This window comes from Odocoileus virginianus, chromosome 4 (genome assembly GCF_023699985.2).
Source record: "Odocoileus virginianus isolate 20LAN1187 ecotype Illinois chromosome 4, Ovbor_1.2, whole genome shotgun sequence".
NCBI lineage: Eukaryota > Metazoa > Chordata > Mammalia > Artiodactyla > Cervidae > Odocoileus > Odocoileus virginianus.
Genome location: NC_069677.1, coordinates 16,357,105 through 16,378,988, shown reverse-complemented (window position 1 = coordinate 16,378,988; position 21,884 = coordinate 16,357,105). Strand labels below are relative to the sequence as shown.

The following is a 21,884-nucleotide window of genomic DNA, read 5'->3' as shown; positions in this document are numbered from 1 at the left end:
TAAAATCTCCACAATAAAAAGGAACCACAGACCACCAGAATACAGAAAGCACACTCCAGACACAGCAATCTAAACAAGATGAAAAGGTAGAGAAATACCCAACAAGTAAAGGAACATGAAAAATGTCCACCAAATCAAACAAAAGAGGAGGAGATAGGGAATCTACCTGAAAAAGAATTTAGAATAATGATAATAAAAATGATCCAAAATCTTGAAAACAAAATGGAGTTACAAATAAATAGCCTGGAGACAAAGATTGAGAAGATGCAAGAAATGTTTAACAAGGGCCTAGAAGAAATAAGAGTCAATTAAAAATGAATAATGCAACAAATGAGATCAAAAACACTCTGGAGGGAACCATGAGTAGAATAACAGAGACAGAAGATAGGATAAGTGAGGTAGAAGATAAAATGGTGGAAATATATGAAGCAGAGAGGAAAAAAGAAGCAAAAGAAATGAGGACAACCTCAGGGACCTCTGGGACAATGTGAAACGCCCCAACATTCAAATCATAGGAGTCCCAGAAGAAGAAGACAGAAAGGCCATGAGAAGTTACTCGAGGAGATAATAGCTGAAAACTTCCCTAAAATGGGGAAGGAAATAGCCAACCAAGTCCAAGAAACCCAGAGAGTCCCAAACAGGATAAACCCAAGGCGAAATACCCCAAGACACATATTAATCAAATTAACAAAGATCAAACACAAAGAACAAATATTAAAAGCAGCAAGGGAGAAACAACAAATAATACACAAAGGGATTCCCATAAGGATCAATAGAAACCCTCCAGGCCAGAAGGGAATGGCAGGACATACTTAGAGTAATGAAAGAGAATAACCTACAACCTAGATTACTCTACCCAGCAAGGATCTCATTCAGATATGAAGGAGAACTCAAAAGCTTTACAGACAAGCAAAAGCTGAGAGAATTCAGCACCACCAAACCAGCTCTTCAAAATGCTAAAGGATCTTCTCTAGACAGGAAACACAGAAAGGTTGTATAAACTTGAACCCCAAACAACAAAGTAAATGGCAACGGGACCATACCTATCAATAATTACCTTAAATGTAAATGGGTTGAATGCCCCAACCAAAAGACAAAGACTGGCTGAATGGATACAAAAACAAGACCCCTATATATGCTGTCTACAAGAGACCCACCTCAAAACAAGGGACACATACAGACCAAAAGTGAAAGGCTGGAAAAAAATATTTCACGCAAACGGAGACCAAAAGAAAGCAGGAGTTGCAATACTCGTATCAGATAAAATAGATTTTCAAATAAAGGCTGTGAAAAGAGACAAGGACACTACATAATGATCAAAGGATCATCCAAGAAGAAGATATAACAATTATAAATATATATGCACCCAACATAGGAGCACCGCAATATGTAAGGCAAATACTAACAAGTATGAAAGAGGAAATTAATAGTAACACAATAATAGTGGGAGACTTTAATACCCCACTCACAACTATGGATAGATCAACTAAATAGATCAACTAATAGATCAAGCAAACACAAACTTTAAAGGACACAATGGACCAGCTAGACCTAATTGACATCTATAGGATGTTTCACCCCAAAACAATCAACTTCACCTTTTTCTCAAGTGCACACGGAACCTTCTCCAGAATAGATCACATCCTGGGCCATAAATCTAGTCTTGGTAAATTCAAAAAAATTGAAATCATTCCAGTCATCTTTTCTGACCACAGTGCAGTAAGATTAGATCTCAACTACAGGAAAAAAATTACTAAAAATTCAAACATATGGAGGCTAAACAACACGCTTCTGAATAACCAACAAATCATGGAAGAAATCAAAAAAGAAATCAAAATATGCATAGAAATGAATGAAAATGAAAACACAACACCCTAAAACCTATGAGACACTGTAAAAGCAGTGCTGAGGGGAAGATTCATAGCATTACAGGCCTACCTCAAGAAACAAGAAAAAAGTCAAATAAATAACCTAACTCTACACCTAAAGCAATGAGAGAAGGAAGAAATGAAGAACCTCAGGGTTAGTAGAAGGAAAGAAATCCTAAAAATTAGGGAAGAAATAAATGCAAAATAAACTAAAGAGACCATAGCAAAAATCAACAAAGCTAAAAGCTGGTTTTTTGAAAAAATAAACAAAATTGACAAGCCATTAGCAAAACTCATTAAGAAACAAAGGGAGAAGAACCAAATTAACAAAATTAGAAACGAAAATGGAGAGATCACAACAGACAACACTGAAATACAAAGGATCATAAGAGACTACTACCAGCAGCTCTATGCCAATAAAATGGACAACTTGGAAGAAATGAACAAGTTCTTAGAGAAGTATAACTTTCCAAAACTGAACGAGGAAGAAATAGAAGATCTTAACAAACCCATCACAAGCAAGGAAATCGAAACTGTAATCAGAAATCTTCCAGCAAACAAAAGCCCAGGACCAGACGGCTTCACAGCTGAATTCTACCAAAAATTTAGAGAAGAGCTAACACCTATCTTACTCAAACTCTTCCAGAAAATTGCAGAAGAAGGTAAACTTCCAAACTCATTCTATGAGGCCACCATCAGCCTAATTCCAAAACCAGACAAAGATGCCACAAAAAAAGAAAACTACAGGCTAATATCACTGATGAACATAGATGCAAAAATCCATAACAAAATTCTAGCAAACAGAATCCAACAACATATTAAAAAAAGTCATACACCATGACCAAGTGGGCTTTATCCCAGGAATGCAAGGATTCTTTAATATCTGCAAATCAATCAATGTAATACACCACATTAACAAATTGAAAGATAAAAACCATATGATTATCTCAATAGACGCAGAAAAAGCCTTTGACAAAATTCAACATCCATTTATGATTAAAACTCTCCAGAAAGCAGGAATAGAAGGAACATACCTCAACATAATAAAAGCTATATATGACAAACCCACAGCAAGCATCACTCCCAATGGTGAAAAATTGAAACCATTTCCCCTGAAATCAGGAAAAAGACAAGGGTGCCCACTCTCACCACTCCTATTCAACATAGTTTTGGAAGTGTTGGCCACAGCAATCAGAGCAGAAAAAGAAGTAAAAGGAATCCAGATAGGAAAAGAAGAAGTGAAACTCTTGCTGTTTGCAGATGACATGATCCTCTACATAGAAAACCCTAAAGACTCTACCAGAAAATTACTAGAGCTAATCAATGAATATAGTAAAGTTGCAGGATATAAAATTAACACACAGAAATCTCTTGCATTCCTATACATTAACAATGAGAAAACAAAGAGAAATTAAGGAAACAATACCATTCACCATTGCAACAAAAAGAATAAAATACTTAGGAGTATATCTACCTAAAGAAACAAAAGACTTATGCATAGAAAACTATAAATCACTGATGAAAGAAATCAAAGAAGACGCAAACAGATGGAGAAATATACCGTGTTCATGGATTGGAAGAATCAATATTGTCAACATGGCTATACTACCCAAAGCAATCTATAGATTCAATGCAATCCCTATCAAACTACCAACGGTATTTTTCACAGAACTAGAACAAATAATTTCACAATTTGTATGGAAATACAAAAAACCTCAAATAGCCAAAGTAATCCTGAGAAAGAAGAATGGAACTGGAGGAATCAACCTGCCTGACTTCAGACTCTACTACAAAGCCACAGTCATCAAGACAGTATGGTACTGGCACAAAGACAGAAATATAGATCAATGGAACAGAATAGAAAGCCCAGAGATAAATCCACGAACCTATGGTCACCTTATCTTCGACAAAGGAGGCAAGGATATACAATGGAAAAAAGACAACCTCTTTAACAAGTGGTGCTGGGAAAACTGGTCAACCACCTGTAAAAGAATGAAACTAGAACATTTTCTAACACCATACACAAAAATAAACTCAAATGGATTAAAGATCTAAATGTAAGACCAGAAACTATAAAACTCCTAGAGGAGAACATAGGCAAAACACTCTCCGACATAAATCACAGCAGGATCCTCTATGACCCTCATCCCAGAATTTTAGAAATAAAAGAAAAAAATAAACAAATGGGACCTAATGAAACTTAAAAGCTTTTGCACAACAAAGGAAACTATAAGCAAGGTGAAAAGACAGCCCTCGGATTGGGAGAAAATAATAGCAAATGAAGCAACAGACAAAGGATTAATCTCAAAAATATACAAGCAACTCCTCCAGCTCAACTCCAGAAAAATAAATGACCCAATCAAAAAATGGGCCAAAGAACTAAACAGACATTTCTCCAAGGAAGACATACAGATGGCTAACAAACACATGAAAAGATGCTCAACATCACTCATTATCAGAGAAATGCAAATCAAAACCACAATGAGGTACCATTACACACCAGTCAGGATGGCTGCTATCCAAAAGTCTACAAGCAATAAATGCTGGAGAGGGTGTGGAGAAAAGGAAACCCTCTTACACTGTTGGTGGGAATGCAAACTAGTACAGCCGCTATGGAAAACAGTGTGGAGATTTTTTTAAAAACTGGAAATAGAAGTGCCATATGACCCAGCAATCCCACTTCTGGGCACACACACTGAGGAAAGCAGATCTGAAAGAGACACATGCACCCCAATGTTCATCGCAGCCCTGTTTATCATAGCCAGGACATGGAAGCAACCCAGATGCCCATCAGCAGACGAATGGATAAGGAAGCTGTGGTACATATATACCATGGAATATTACTCAGCCATTAAAAAGAATTCATTTGAATCAGTTCTAATGAGATGGATGAAACTGGAGCCCATTATACAGAGTGAAGTAAGTCAGAAAGATAAAGACCATCACAGTATACTAACACATATATATGGAATTTAGAAAGATGGTAACGATAACCCTATATGCAAAACAGAAAAAGAGACTCAGATGTATAGAACAGACTTTTGGACTCTGTGGGAGAAGGCGAGGGTGGGATGTTTCAAGAGAACAGCATCGAAACATGTATATTATCTAGGGTGAAACAGATCCCCAGCCCAGGTTGGATGCATGAGACAAGTGCTCGGGCCTGGTGCCCTGGGAAGACCCAGAGGGATCAGGTGGAGAGGGAGGTGGGAGGGGGGATTGGGATGGGGAATACATGTATATCCATGGCTGATTCATGTCAATGTATGACAAAAACCACTACAATATTGTAAAGTAATTAGCCTCCAACTAATAAAAAATAAAAAGAAAAAAGAAAAAGCAGAGACATTACTTTGCCAATAAAGGTCTGTCTGGTCAAGGCTATGGTTTTCCCAGTGGTCATGTATGGATGTGAGAGTTGTACTGTGAGGAAAGCTGAGCACTGAAAAATTGATGCTTTTGAACTATGGTGTTGGAGAAGACTCTTGAGAGTCCCTTGGACAGCATGGAGATCCAACCAGTCCATCCTAAAGGATATCAGCCCTGGGTGTTCATTGGAAGGACTGATGCTGAAGCTGAAACTCCAGTACTTTGGCCACCTCATGCGAAGAGTTGACTCATTGGAAAAGACCCTGATTCTGGGAGGGACTGGGGGCAGGAGGAGAAGGGGACGACAGAGGATGAGATGGCTGGATGGCATCACCGACTCGATGGGCAGAGTTCGAGTAAACTCTGGGAGTTGGTGATGGACAGGGAGGCCTGGTGTGCTGCGATTCATGGGGTCACAAGGAGTCGGACATGACTGAGCGACTGAACTGAACTGAACTGAGGACTAGCAAGGTGTGTATTGAGTTCTCCCCCGGCCCCGCTTTTAACAGTTAGGAAACTGAAACCCAGAAAGAAGCTATGTGCTTAAAGCACACAGGAAATTAGTAACAGGCTCTTGACATACAATGCAATGCCCTTCCCAAACCTCGCTTCTATGCCCAGTAACTGATTTAGAATTGTAGAGCTACAAGTCTTGAGTGGTATTCTTCTACTGCTCTACAATTATTATTTTGCTACATTATCATATTATAAAACATATTTCCTGATTAGTCAAAACTGGTTCAACCTTATTATAGTAACCTTGAGAAGCACTGTGCAGAGTAGAAAGATAACTAAACCTATAGTCAAAGATGTAATTCTTCCTCTGTCACTTCTATCTGTGTGACATTGTTTAGGCCATTAACCTCTCTGAGTCTCAGATTTTTCATCTGTTTTATTGAGATGATAAGGGTGTCTGTTCTAACTCCCCCACGAAGTTGCTCTGATGAAGTGAGATAATATATATAAAAGCATTTGCTTTAATAATATTAAATAGAGCACTACAACATATTCTGATATTATTAATAACCAGTTAAGACGGCTATTTCCTGGGCCCTCTTTTAGACTACCTGGTGAGAGTCGTTTCCAGCTATCAAAAAATTGATAACAATATAGATAACAGTATAGGCATCTATGCATCTATAGGTACATAGATAGATAACAATAAACTTGATACCTAATCTCTTGTTCTTCCATTGTCAGGCCAGATCCAAACTTTAGGTGTATCTTGGCAGAACTTAGCCAGTCTTCCAAACAGCTAAAATAATAATAATATTGAGAAATATATTTAGCAAAATATTTCTGAGATAGTACTTTTCTTTTTGGATACAATTGCTCAAACAGCTTACCCAATTTTCTGGAACTGTCCTTCCAAGTTGTCCCAAACATACCTTATTTTCTGTACTTTTATGCATCTCACCTGCAAAAGAAAAGTACTAAGAAATCTCCAGTTTGAGGATGAGTGGATACACATAATCCAGAGACTAAAAAAGCATTTGTGGAAGAAGCAAAGGGAGAGCCCTAATATACTTAAGATTTTATTCTTTCCTAGCATATCCTATCAGAGAAGTCAATGGCACCCCACTCCAGTACTCTTGCCTGGAAAATCCCATGGACAGAGGAGCCTGGTAGCTGCAGTTCATGGGGTCGCTAAGAGTCGGGCATAACTGAAGTGACTTAGCAGAAGAAGCAGCATATCCTATCCTTGGCTACTACAGACATGGCATTCTTTATTTGAAGTCTTCATTCAATCAATGTGTACCATGGACTTATAATATAAGTAAAACTCAGCCTCTGCATTCCACTACTTGATAACCTAACAAGGGAAGGAAACATGTTATAAAAAGGGAAAACTGTATCATACAGTCAAATTATATACATGTTAAAGAAATGAATGCATAATAAAGCAAAAATTATAAGATTGAAATAATGTAGAAATATAGAGGGTAGATGACAGAAGGTGTCATGGAGAAGAAGAATCAGAGCTACATTCTTAAGGATTGGAAGAATTTTATTCAGATGAGAAGATGACATTTCAAAGAAGTTTTGTACAATTTAGTTGTCAGGTAGGGCAGGTAAGGGGACCTATTTGACAGCTGAATGGAGAAGGAGGTTGGAAGAATGAATAAAGATCAGAGTACGAATTCTCAAATGCTTGGGTAAGTATTTAGAACTTAATTTTCTAAGCAACAGATTTGCAGAGTAACCTATGGAAAAGACACTAAAAAAAAAAAAAAGATTAGACTGATAGGTTCTAGAAGTCTGTGAGGACATTATTGCAAGAAAATGAACTCTAGGAAATGAGCATCTGAGGGTACTGTCAATGGGAAGGAGAAGAAAGGTTAATGCTTATGACATTATGACTTTTTGTTTCTAATTTTTAAAGCAGTTTTACCTATGAATCTGAACTTCCCTTAACTGCTGATCTAATTAAGCACAAAGAGAAATGGTAAGACTGTCATATTGTCATGGAGCAATAGTTGGAGTCAACTAAGGCACTTTTAAAACACTGGTAAATGCAAATATTGAGCCTAGGTCCCAGAACTTTCCTTTTCAAGACTTCTGCCCCTTCCTCACATTTTGTTTGTTTATTTGAACATGTCTTCGTTTGTCAGTCCACTTATTTGTTTGATGGAATTAAAGATGGTGGAGAGACTTCTCTGGCAGTCCAGTGGCTGACTCTGAGATCCCAATGCAGGCAGCCCAGGTTTGATCCCTGGTCAAGGAATTAGATCCCACATGCCGTAACTAAAGATACCAACAAAGATTAAACATCCCATGTGCTGTAACTAAGACCTGGTGCAGCAAAACAAATAAATCATGCTGTTGTTGTTGTAGTCGAATCCAACTTTTGTGATCCCATGGTCTGCAACCCACCAGGCTCCTCTGTCCATGGGATTTCCCAGGCAAGAATACTGGAGTAGGTTGCCATTTCCTTTTCCAAGGGATCTTCCCAACCCAGGCATCGAACCCACATCTCCAACATTGGCAGGTGAATTATTTATGAGCCACTAGAGAAGTCCAAATAAATAAACAAATATTTTCTTAAAAATTTAAAGATCATAGAGGTCAATAATATTCTAAGGTTGTGTCCATGGGATGATTTGGGACGTCTACTTCTCCAGGTTCATGGCCAGCTAACAGGTTAAGCAATCTGTTAGCTGGGTGCTTGACCTCTTTTGCTTTTGCTTGTTTTGGCAATTAAGACAACTGAGTGGTAACAATTGACAGTAGAGAAACTGCTCAGCAATTGACTTTATTATTTTCAAAAACTGACCTTGAGCTCACAAAACCAACTTAAATAGTTGCCTACACCTATATAAATTTAAGAGAAAGAAGTCTGTTATAAATACGTTTTATATACAAATGTTAACTAGTCATAATTCAAGTAATACTGATTTAATATGATGGGCAAAGAGTAACCCAAATACATTTGAATGACAAAATTCAAAATAAGATCATTTTATATAGACATAAACTTCCTAGGATAGTCTTTGGGGATTAACCTTTATTGTACGACAAATTCCGTTGCATAGATTATAATACAGGGCATGATACTCCTAAGAGTTAATATGCACTGAACATCTACTATATACCTGCAACTATATTGATCTTTGCATTTCTTAATTTATTGAATTTCATCAATTAATATTAGCAGTAGGCATTATTATCATTTTATATATGAAAAAACTAACAGCAGAGTTTAGTAATTGACTCAAGATTGCAGTTTTGAAGGATGAAGCTGAGATTTGAACTGAACTCTGGCTCCAAAATCCATATTCTTTATAATGTTCTATACTGTCAATTAAAGATTGGCACAGTGGAGGATCTGAATTTAACCATTTTTATTGAAATACAGTAGCTGTACAATATTCTGTAAGTTACATGTGTACAATACAGTGACTCACAATTTTTAAAGGTTATATTCCATTTACAGTTACTTTAAAGTATTGGCTATATATGAATTTAATTTTATATTTGGAACAAAAAAAGATTCAACTTCCCTAGCATCTGCAGGAGCCATAATCATACTTACCTTTAGGTCTGGCTTTCTTATGGCTCTATTTATGATACTCTCCTCGTCAGTGATGAAAGGATTGTCAGGATTGAGCCGAAATGCACTGTTCAAAGCTGACAGGCAGATCCACATTACCTTTTTCCGAGAGTAAGTTTGGAATTCATCCTGAGGAAATAAACACCAAAAGTCCTGTGAATTTAAGGAAGTCATCAGGCTAAAATTCAACCTGAAAAGCATTGTTTTTATATAATTGTGTAAGTTTGCAGAGTTAATAAACCCTCTTGATGGGTTTGAAAGCTGGTAAACTTAGAGCTTTAAGGAGCAAAGTCTCGTCATCACTTACTGAGGAATCAGAATGTGAATATGATGCAGTGGCATATGACAGCACTCAAGAATCATGAGGCAGATTTTCAGTAAGAATTAGTTTTCCCTACTACCCTCCAACCATGGGGCTATGACCACACACAAATTTCACAGGAAAAAAAAAAATCCCAAACAAGCAAGCATTCCAAAGTGTTTCTAAAGGGCTAAGAGACCAGGTGAACTGAACCATCCTTTTATTTTGAGGCTTAACTTCAATTCCACCTCTTCCAGAATAACCCCTTTAACACCTCTTGTGGGGGTGGGGGTGGGGGTGGGGAGGACAGTCACTATACCAACTCCAAAAGACTGCCACTGTCCCCGCCTTGTGCTCCCAATTACCTTCTACCTTACATTCTCTTAATTCTTCCAGACTATCTTGAAGGTAGGTGCCATATTTTACTGTCACTTACATTCCATCCACATGGGGAATTTTGATTCACTCAAAGAGAGTCTGATGAATGGATGAGAAAAGTATGGAAAGTATGAGCTGAACATGCCCAAAGGTAATTGTCAAGATGTTAGCATAGGCAGAGCTGAGGAAGATATCTTTGTGTGTGACCCTAACTGAAGCTGCTTCAATTTCAGTTCACTGATGACTCCATCACAGCATAAAACTAGAGGCAGCAGCACTGGCCTGAGTAAAACAGCTACCACAATGGTCCCTCAGAGACTGATTGATTATAGCAATGGTTATTATCTGAATGGGTAAATGACACATGTAAATTCCACTTGGATGTCTGGTAAACTTCAGGAGCTAGGAAGAATGGCCAGGAGAGTGAAGCCTGGGAAGCAATTTGAGGCCTAGGAATGTAGATCAGAACCAGAGATTGTCTCCATCACAACATTTTAGCCATGAAGAGTGAGCTGACTGCAAAAGGCAGTGAGAAGCATTAGTAATCATTGCAGCTAAGTCTCTTACAATGATTCTCCTCAGGCAAAACCCACCTCCATGCCTTTGTTCCTACCATTTCCTCAGCCTGGAGTGTGTATCTTTAAGTCTTCCTGGGGCCGGATCCTAACCATCCTTCAAGGTCTGACTCAGAGTTCATGCATGGGAACATCCCTAATTTCTCTGATCTTGCCTCTATACCATCAGGGTACTTGAGATTGTTGCTACATTACTACCTCACTGCATCATTCTTTGTCCCCTCACCTTATCACTTCTCTCAGACTGTGGGTAGAGATCATGTCTGATGGACGTCTGTGCTCCAGGCTGGCTTAGCACAGATTCTGACACAACTGAAGACAGAGGGAGGAGGGAGATGATCAGTGAAGGCAAAGCAGAGGAAGGAGGGAGGACAGAAGAGGGGAGAGGAAGGGAAGAAAGGAGAGGAAAGACAAGGAAAGAAGAGAAAAGGAGCGGAAAATTTAAAGAGACAGGAGGGGAGGAAGGAAAAGCCTTAGTAGAAATTTGAAAGTTAATGAGTTAATATTAAAAACCAGTAAAGTTGGCTATACTTCATTTTTTAAAGATTACTAAATCGAATCACATCTGCATGGAGTTACCTTCAGAGCCTAAGAATGACTGAAGGTGGCTACATTTCCAGTACTAAGCCACTGAACTGGGACATGTTCTAGATACTGTGGAATATGCCACAAATTCCCTAGAACACAACTTGACATAGCTCAGCATCATACAGCTTTGCCTTTGACCACATGAAAGAGTCAAGTGCTCTGTCATGAGAAAAACTTTGTGTTTCCAATAAAAGTAATACAACAGTTAATATTTATTGAGCACTTACTGTGTTTTAGGCACATATAACACCACATGCGTATGCTTTCATTTAACCCTCAAAAACCCTAGGAGGTAGTTACTGTTCATTACCATCCCGATTCTACAGGGAGGAAACTAAGTCACAGTTGGTAACCATTAGAACAAGGATTTGACACCCTCATCCCCCAGGCCTTCTAGATCCTGTCTTACCCTCTGCTCTAGTCTATATTTTGTTTAAAAATACAATTTGATTGAACTGCCATTTTATACCCAGCCTGAGCTAAGATTGCCAAAGGACAAAGTATCAAATGAAGTATCAATGAAAAACTTGGTAAGAAAGTATATAATTTTTAGCTAAATAGGAATACAAATTACAAAAATGGCATCAGGATCAGAGACCTCAGGCCACCAAGTGGGGACAATTAGGAAGATAAGGTCCTCTTAAATGAAGCAAAATGATATTAACTACTAATTTTCAGGTGATTACTTGGTAGTTTATAAACAATTGTTGCGCCAGTTGTCCTATTTTAGGTTCACAAATCTCCAAAGTCGATATTAAAATCTCTATTTTGCACATGTGAAAATTCTCCATCAACAAGGCTAAAAATTGTCCAAGCCAATCTGGTGTGGGGAGCAAGAGGGAACAGAGACCTGAGACCAGGTCTTCTCAGGCTAAATCTCGGCTCCTTCTTTATTTCAACAAGTTGTCCAACAGTGTTTCTGATTTGTGTATAAAAATCACCTTGATTTCTAGACTGTGTATCAAATAGCATCCAGTTGCCCAGAATTTCTGATCTCCTAGCAACAGAGAATCTGACTCCCAAAATCAAGCTATCACCCTCTGGTTCAGTGTGACAGCAAACAAACCTCTAGACTATAATCCCTAAAAGGGAAAAGGCAAATTGGAACACTGGAACTCCCAAGCTCTCACGGACCAATATTAATCCAATGTACTAACTGCATATCTTAGTCTAGGCAAGTATTAAAGGCTGAAGTTCTTCTTATTACACTCTAAAGTATCACTAAATTGAAGGTGCTTGGATATAGTGGTCTCTAAGCTCATCCCCTTCCAGTCATCCCCTTTTACTCCTGGGGCCTTTTAACTCAAATTCTCTATAACGCAAAGTAGAACTCTATATGCTAAATAAAGATGCCACAGTGACTTTTCCCTCATTTACTACTCTGTTAAAGATTGTAAAATCATGCATATTTTTAATAACTATAAATGAAAAGTAACCTTCAAAAACTGCATAATTTTTTTAAATGATAATTTAAAAAAAAAAAAAAAGAAATACACCCAACTTTTTAAGGAGAAAATAAGACAAAGAAAAGGAAGGAAAGCATGTCACCGTGGAGTGGTCACCCTGGGTGAGCTCATCAACTTATCTCCGTTTTCAGCTTGGTGTCATCCAGTATGGAAAGGTAATGAGTTCGAATCTCAGATCCAAACCAAACTGAAAAATCATCGCCACTCTCTGAATTTAATTTTCATTATCCAGGAAGTGGGGGGTGATAATGCACATTTCATGGATATTTTCAGAGTTAAAGGCATAATGTATATGACCCAGGCTGAGTCTGGCCTATAGCTGATGTGACAAATGTTGGTTGGGTGCAGTGCTGTACTTCATTTCCATAGTATGCTGTTCCTGAGATTTTCTATAACTAGGAACTTATTTTCCCTTAAAAAAAATTTAGAATCTCTAAGAGTCTATTTCTCCTATCTGGAAAAAGAAATATATTTACCTAGAAATGGCTATTTCCTCTTCAGTCTGTTTCCCAGCTCTCCAAAGCACTTACTGAGCTATAAAATGCTTAAATACACTGGAAGACCTACCACTTTAAATAATTGCTTTGTAATGCATATAATCCAAATTGTTTGCCTGGCAAATCTAGATGTTTTAACACTCAAGCATCATCTTTACCTCCTCTTCACCAAGAGAATCAATCAGACCAGTCCAGTCCTTGAACTCTAAAAGAAGATTTAAAATAACTTGAGTGGATTTCAAAGAATGGAATGTACACAGAAGACTTAGGTTTGACCTGGACAGAAAGATAGAGAAGCAAACCTGGACAATTTTTATCTCCTGTGGACTTGCACTTACTGAACCTGGAAATACCAGACTAACTTTTATATTGAATGAAGTAAGTGACCTTGCTTATCTCTTTCCAACCTTTTGCTGTAAACACCTCATCTCTTGGAATTTAAGAACAGAGTAATGGTCACTTAAGTTCAGGCTTATCCTCTTGTGTAGAAGTTCACTTCACAAAATGCAGTACCTCTAAGATGGCCTTAAAAAAAAAAAATGTTACCCATTGCAAAATTCTAAAGAGGTAGTAGGAAATCAGTATTTTCATTTGGGGTTGTATATATTACCTTGGATCTGAGTGAGGTAACTGCAAGATTCCAGTATGCACCGTGGTCTCCTCAGTGGCCGGAAGGAGACCCAGGACCATTGTCCTGACACGGCAGTAAGTCCTCTGTACTGGAACCTCCTGTCTTAGGAGGCAGGCTGTCCTTTGTTTCCAGCTACTGTCCTCTAGGGTCTTTCTCCCTATCTTCTCTATTTTGCTCCAGTGGCCTTTAAGATTTCACTTTCTGTTTTGTTTGGTTTGCTAGCTTCTGTTCTCAGGATTTTGTTTCTCTTTTTTCTTTTTCTGGTAAGTAATTTCTCTTGGAATATGGGAAGTTCACTCTCTAAGGGCAGTCTCCTTCTGGAATTTCTGCTGGTCTTCCATATAAGAACTATGGACCTGAGTTCTGCAAGTATTTGTCTTGCTGGACTACAATCACTTGGGATGATTTATAATAAAATTGGCCAACATGGGGCTTCTTTGAAATTGCTAAATTAGTTTCCACATGCAGGGCTTCCTGGTGACACAGATGGTAAAGAATCTGTCTGCGATGCAGGATACCTGGGTTAGATCACTGGGTAGGGAAGATCCCCTGGAGAAGGAAATGGTTACCCCCTCCAGTATTCTTGCCTGGAGAATTCCACGGACAGAGGAGCCTGGTGGACTACAGTCCTTGGGGTCGCAAAGAGTCTGACACAACTGAGCGACTAACGCTTTCATTTTCACCCATGTAGTCAATTAGAAAAATGTAAGGCAAGAATGGAAGCATATCTCAACAGGCATTTTTGAGGACTCATAATAATTATGAGGAAACATAATAATTAATCCATTTCCCTCAGAGAAACTACTCACAATTCTGTTGAAGGATTTCAGAACTGGAAATTCCTCTGAGGCTTCTGAGAGCTCTCTTTGTTTCTCTGACCCTCACTTTCACTCTGCTCCTCTCTGTTCCTCTGAATATCCACCACAATGTTTTCCTTGCTACCCATATCTCTCTGAACTTTCTTTTTATAGCACTGTTGACTGATTATTACAACAATAATTGTAAGGGCCTAATGAAAATGTCTATGACTATTGTGGTCATTTTGAATTAACGGCACTAATTCTGATCCTTAGAGAACAAAAGTCCTCAGGGGAGCTGTGCCTTTCTCCCCCTGTTTCTTTGAGATATAAATGTTCTACCTCATCTTCTCAGGGAACTCCTGTCTAGACCATCTCCAATTCATAATACTGAAAAAAATGGAAAAGAGGCCATTTAACTCAAACTGCTAAAAGGAATCTCTGGCCCAAACAGCCTCCTTAAAATTGCTTGTCAAGGGCAAATGCAAATCTTGTAAGTCTTCCCCACACATAATAAAAAACTTCAGCCATCTGAGCAAGCAGATATAATTTGTTCCAACTGTTATTTATAAACTAGTGAGTATTTTTTTACTGTACCTGATTCATGACTAAAGTTTTAAAATTCAAGCTATGAGATCTCTAAACTTTCTAAAGTCATATACCTTCTGCATGATCAGCTCTCTTTCTCCTCTGTGGGACATGGCTCTCTGGGAATGAGTCTCCCCAGTGCCAAGGGGGCTAATACTAGTGTCAAATAACCAAGTGATTGATCATCAATGCTTTCTAAAGAAACATCTCTATCAGAAGGGAGAAATGTGGAGAACTGTGAAAGGAAAACCAAAATGGAGCCAGTATTGCTAAGAGAGCACTCTTAAATGGAGCCAGGAGACTATTAAGGAAGTGTGACTTATGCACCTTTCAACCTGGATGAAATCTGACTTTTTGATCTGATGAAGTCATCCACAACACCTGCCACAAATTCAAAATACTTATCAGACCCTTACTCTAAGATAACTTACATCAGTCTATTTATCAGACCTCTACTCAGAAACAACTGTGATTTCTTAAGGACAGACATGTTCTGACTTGTGTCAGAGTCAATCACAATTGTCCCCAGGAAACAGTGGTGACTTTTATTCTTATTAACCCCTCACTCTCTCTTTGCCAGAGCACTCTTTCAGGCTACCTAAATCTGTCTCCAGAATTGCAATTCTTGAGACTTCAAATAGGCTGTATCCATGTTTATATGCAAAAAAAAAAAAAAAACCAAACCACAGAAGTCCTTAACAACTCACCATAAATTTTGTTTTCACTGCTTACAGCTCTGGAACCTTGAGCCTTTCTTTTAACTTCTCTATGTCTCCATTTTTAAAATAGGGAAAAAATAATCTCTACCAGTAAGGACCAAATAAGACAATATATATGCAATTGTTTTGCAAATCATAAGTCACAATATAAATAGCCCTATCTTATAAAAGATAGTAGTCTCAAGACTATTTGCCTTAACAGAAAATCATCTCAGAGAGGCCAGCTTATGAAATTTCAGGAATTTCTGGCTAAATTCTTAACCAAAAAGTAGTTATAAAGTGGGGGATGGGGAAACAGAATTCGGAGAAAGGAATGAGTACCTAAAAGAAGCATAGTATTATGTCCTCTTACTTTCTCAATCATGGTATTTCACTTTACTGTCATGATAAAGTTTTGGTAGAATCTGTGAAACCATTTATTGTGGGTTCAACTCATTTATTTAATTTAATTAAATAATTATTGAGCACCTGCTGTGGCCATGAGCTAGGTGCTACACACAATGAAAAGCCACAGCCACTGTCTCCAAAAACCTTCTAGTCTAATGGAGAAAAAGTTAGAAAAAGAACTATAACATAGTGGGGGAAGCTCTGGGCTTAGAGATTGAACTCAGGTTCAACTTCTTTATCCATGTGACCCCTTTCACCTGAACCATTCCCCATGTGCTCCTCCCCATCATCCACCATCACCTTTTAACGTTTTGCTCAGAAAAAGTCTTTCCTGGTTTTCTTGACTTGGTCAACTCCTTATCTATAATCCTATGATAATCATGAAATTTTCATAAGTATTGTGTTAGCCAGTAAGTTCATTCAAGTTTTTCCATAAGATGTAACAGAAAAATTCCAGCAAACTTTTTGGCCAACCCAGTAAGACTTGTAGCTGTTGGATTTTTGCATTTATTTGTATAGTGATCTGATGAATTCTGTGAAGTCAAGTACCCTGATATTACTGTAATACTTCCTGCCCCCTGCCCTGCCCATGAGCTAGCACTATGGTTGACATACAACCTGTGCTCATCAAATTTATAAAGCTAGGAGGAAAGGAAAGAGACAAAAAGGAAGGGAGAGGGAAATCCTGACTGACATTTACCAGGTGGCAAAGCTATTGTCCTCTCTGTATCCTCATCTCTAAGATAAAAATGATAATGCCATTTTCCCAGCTATTGTGAGAATAAAATAATATAATCAAGGAGATGCTGTTTTGTAAAATGTAAAGCGAATAGCATTTTAATAGAAGGCAGACTGCAGAAAGCATTATAGCAATGAGACTTGAAAATACAGAGCTAAAAGAGAATGAAGGAAAGGTGATTAATTTTTCCCAGACTTAGGACAGAGAATGGATCAACAAAGACTGAAGAGACAAGGTGATTTATGGTCCAGGAATGAGTAGGTTTAATAAGTAGAGATAGAACACCTACTCTCTATATTTACTGTATAGAGAATGTCTGGATGAGTGCATGCAAGTGTAAATGAGTTGAGTCCTCTCCAGAACGGCACTCAGAAAGAAGAGGGATTGCTATCTGTTTTGTTCATAGCTGTATTCCCAGTGTCTGTAACAAAGCCTGGTAGATGATTGGTGCTTGCTCAACAAATAATGAATGAACAAATAAGTGAAAGAATGAATGAAGGAAATAGGGAATATCAGAAGAAATGTATGAGTAAAATCATGGACAAATTATCTGGTTACCTTAACAAATGTTGCTGATGTGGGGAGCCTGGGTTTGGAGAGAGAAGGCTGGAGAGGAAGAGGGAGGAGAGGAAATAAGGGATCCAGGAAACATGATCACACATGCTGGTGGCTAATGAGCTTCCGGGTGGTCAGGTATCATTTGCATGGCTGATTTGTGGGATTTTGAAGTTTTCAAATTAAAGCCCCTACCTTTGACATCTTTAGGTGAAACTGAAGGCAAAATGTTCCCTATGAAAACATAGAAGTGAAATGCCTAGAGTCAGGCTTAACAGCCAATCATCACAAAGTTTTCTGCACATTATCTTCGGCAACATGTGACATACAATGACAATGAAAGAAAAAAAATGTAGTTGTGATTCTAATAAAGATAAAAACTACAGAAATCATCAGGAGCATCTGAATTCAAAACACCAATGGATGTAAATCATGTTATTTGCATATAAATGTGGCATCGATACAAATATTGGTTAAAATTCAGGAGTAGATGAATAATGAATAAAATGCCACTTTTAAAATTTTAAAATAGAAATGTAATTACTCATCATTCGGAAAAAAATCTCACTCTTCGAGGCGCTTAATAAGAGGAGGGGAACAGAAAATAAACTAGGTGCTAAAGACTTTCAGCCGGTATATCACATTACTATTTATTTTTTCAGTTAAAAAATGACTACCTAATCAGTATCCAGGATAATGATCTGTAATCTTACCAGTGCAAGATTGATGATAAATACCAAGTACTGATTTTTTAATAACACAAAAAATAGATATACAACACAGTTTCAGGTAGGAGTCATCTAGGTTTCCTTACTGGGAAATCTTTACTGTTCAGCTTTTATAATATAATTCAAATAATATCTTTCTTTCTTAAGGTGTCATTTTAACGCAAATAACCGAACAGCAGACTTTTAAACTTTTGGCTCCCAAAGCTTATTTTTATCTAAGACTCACATAGTAGAAGTGTTTGAAATAATTAAGTTCTTCTCTAATTACATAAAGACTAATTTAGCACCTCATTTATTTGGAGAGCCTCTGGCATAGCAAATCCATTTAAAATGACTCACAAGAGCAGGTAATTAAAAATTCAGGTTGAAATCAAGATGAAAAAGGCAAGACTGAAGGTGGTTTCAACAGCTCTGATTAGTTGAAGAGGACAGTGAAATGAGAGAAAGCCTTTCAAAGAGTTAGGGGTGGAGGGATGGAATGCACTTTCCTGAGACACCAATGCCTTTTTGGATTTTCCACTGTATGTTCAGTTGCAAAGTCAACATGCAACTAGGAGACATGACCTGATTGAGTGTAGATGAGTGTTGGGGATTCCTAGCTAAAGGGTACTTTCCCCATGTATCCTGTCCTACAAGGAAATGTCTATGGCCAGTAAGGGAAGGACATAGCACCCAGATGAGAAAGGTCATTAGATGTATGTGCATCTAAGCTACAGCAAGCCCTTTTGTTCAGTAAGCCTGTAAAGTTGCTGGATAAAAAAACACATGCACACACAAATTGGTTCATAGTGCTTTTCAGGTCTACTATATCCTTCTACATCTCTGTATAATCATTCTACTAATTTTTTAGTGTTTGATATTGAAACTCTAACTAAAAATCTAAATTTATCTACTTTTAAAAAATTGTAAGTTTATCTACTTTTAAAAAACTGTAAATATATAGTGGAAGTATATTCTGTATATTTTGTACTATAACTTTATTCTGTATTTTCCAAGTCTCCTGTAAATGTGTTATCACATTTTCATAATTTAAAAAGTAAAAGAGAAAGAGGAAACAAAAATGTACACACAGACACACAAAATGATCTTTGATAATGATCAACGATCATTTACAATTTGTACATGAGAGTGATCAAACCATTTACATTTTGTTAATGGCTTTTACAAATGTAATCTCACTTCATCCTCACACCAATCCAAGAAAGAACATGTGCTTTTACTAGTTCTATTTTACAAATAGAAAGACTAAGTTCCCAAAAGGTTAAGTAACAAACCTAAGGTGTCACTCCCTACTTTGACATTCACTACAATCATAATTTCAAAAGGAATACACTATGAATTAGATCTTCTTAATGAAATCACATCACATACAAATTATTAAATTTTTGGTAAATAACTGTAGAGGATCCAGAGGCTGGACCTCTAGCCGCTGCCTGCCTTGTGCTTACCTCCCCACAGCCAGCCCATATCAAGATATTCAGGAGAAAGTTCTGCCAGGTAGAGAACCAGGGACACACTTACTGTTGTCCTCAGCAACACGACATCTGCCTCTTGCAAGGAGCATGGGATGCAATTTGCCCACACGTGCCAAGCGGGTTTCCAGTAAAACACCAAGGGAAGGATCCCAAAGGAGAAGATGGATCCAGCAAGGCAGAGAGTTTTCCGGCAACTCTGAGTCCGGTAGCCAAATATTTCCTGGGGAAGAACCAAAATGAATACAAATATTGGTTAAGCACAATAAACAACAAATGAACAAATTGGAATTTTGCTGACGAAACTGGTGTGGGGACATGCAGAGTGTGAAGAAGCTGAAGAAGTTGAGGGGAGAACAGAAGAACAGAGTGAGGGGTTGAGAAAGTGGAGAAAGATCCCTGACAAAAATTCTTCACAAGCTGTGATTTCAGACTTCCAAGAAGTTGTATTCCAACTGAAGAAATTCGATTTCTACAATTTCAGCACTTGGCTACCCTGAGCCAAACACTTTACTACATGATACATCACCTTGCTTAAGTCTCCCAAGCATCCTCTGAATAGGATAATATGACCCTCACTTCATAAATGATGAGGCTGAGCTCAGAAAGGCTGAATGTAATGATTTGTCCAAGGTCACAGAGCTAGCAACTTCTGCTGTCAAGATTCAAACACAGATTCGTCAGCTTTCAAGTCTTGAACTTGATCCACACCCTTCACAAATGTGACCACGAGCCACGTGTGAGAAGGGCTGGGTGATGGAAACAATGGAAGATTCCCCTAGCTGAGACCAGCAGCTTTGTGGGAAGAGCAGGGAAGGGGGCGGCATGGCAGGAGCTGGAACCAGGCCTTTAGTTTGGAGTCAGCATTTGGTGAAACTGTTTGACTATGAACAACTAAATCTCAGCTTGACCTTTGGGGATTTGGGGTAAAGACAATTAGGCCTTTCTACCCTCCTCTCTTGTTTAGTAGCAAAAAGAATTCTATATTAAGGGGGAAAAAAACCATAGAGACTATTTGATTTATTTCAATTTTTGCTTACTGAGCAGCTGCTATCTACCATGAGGGGAATAGAAGATCATAGAGAATGCAAAGATTAACAAGGTCTGACCTCTAATAAATTTATAACCTGGACAAACTTTTTCCTTCCAAGGAAAGCCTGGGACAGAACAGAAAACCACCCCTGAAGTTTATGGTCTCTATCCCACAGCTATAGCCCACAAAGTCATAGGTATACTGCACATTAAATATAATAACTAAGGTTGAGAGGAAGGAGCATGTCTGATTTTAAAAGCACATTCTCTGAATCAAGATACTTGGGATTCAAAACCTAGTCTTTGGTTTATTGGGTGTGAGGTTGAACAAGTAAGTTAACCTTTTAATTTCTTGCCTTGTCATCCATAAAATAAGGGTGGTGTCGGCACCCTCTTCCCAGGGTTGCTGTGAAGTTTAAATGAGTTACTATGTAAAAGTGCTAACATAAGTAATTACTGCTGCTGCTGCTACATTACCATTTCCTGGAACATAGACCCAAAATTCGATTGGAAATTTGACATAGCTTACTGGCATTTAGATCTAAGAATTCTTAGTATCAACTGTTCTACTTCTGTTAGAATTGCCTGGTAGGAAAAAAGGGGATCTGGAACATGCAACTTTAAATCCTCCAACTTTCCTGTCTTACTTGATAAAGATGTATTAGCAGGAAAGTTCCTGTGATACTTGGCTGAAAGCTGCTTGCAGGTGTAATTACTGGGTTCCTTTCTTTTATTAGCAGTGCACACAGGTGCTGATAGCTTCCAGTTGTCGCTCCCCAGATTCCAAACCTGGGATGTTTCTGTACCCTCACCACACTGGAAGCAATGCTTTGTTGGATTCATACCAAGCAGTGTACCAATCCTAAATTCCAGACCTGTCCTGAGTCCATCCCACCATCTTTTTCCATGTGCTTTTATTACATTCTTACACTGTGGAACAGATAACTCTACCCACCCTTCCCACCCAGTCATTTTTTCACCTTTTTAAAAATATTACATTGTGGGAGGGGGGATCGGGATGGGGAACACATGTAAATCCATGGCTGATTCATGTCAATGTATTATAAAACCCACTACAATATTGTAATTAGCCTCCAACTAATAAAAAAAAATTTTTTTTAATAAAAAATAAAAAAATAAAAA

At 38.0% G+C, this 21,884-nt stretch overlaps 1 protein-coding gene across 5 annotated transcripts in view; it reads right to left on the bottom strand.

The window, feature by feature from the left end:
- ATP13A4 (ATPase 13A4) overlaps positions 1-21,884 on the bottom strand; it is a 121,911-nt gene that overhangs the window by 63,511 nt on the left and 36,516 nt on the right. For all 5 annotated transcript variants that reach the window (XM_070466223.1, XM_020882599.2, XM_020882595.2 and 2 more), the window contains exons 2-5: positions 19,759-19,932; positions 9,271-9,417; positions 6,584-6,654; positions 6,412-6,492 (exon numbers count right to left, since the gene is read on the bottom strand). In XM_070466223.1, the coding sequence (XP_070322324.1) occupies positions 6,412-6,492; positions 6,584-6,654; positions 9,271-9,417; positions 19,759-19,932 (473 nt within the window). The remainder of the gene's footprint in view (positions 1-6,411; positions 6,493-6,583; positions 6,655-9,270; positions 9,418-19,758; positions 19,933-21,884) is intronic.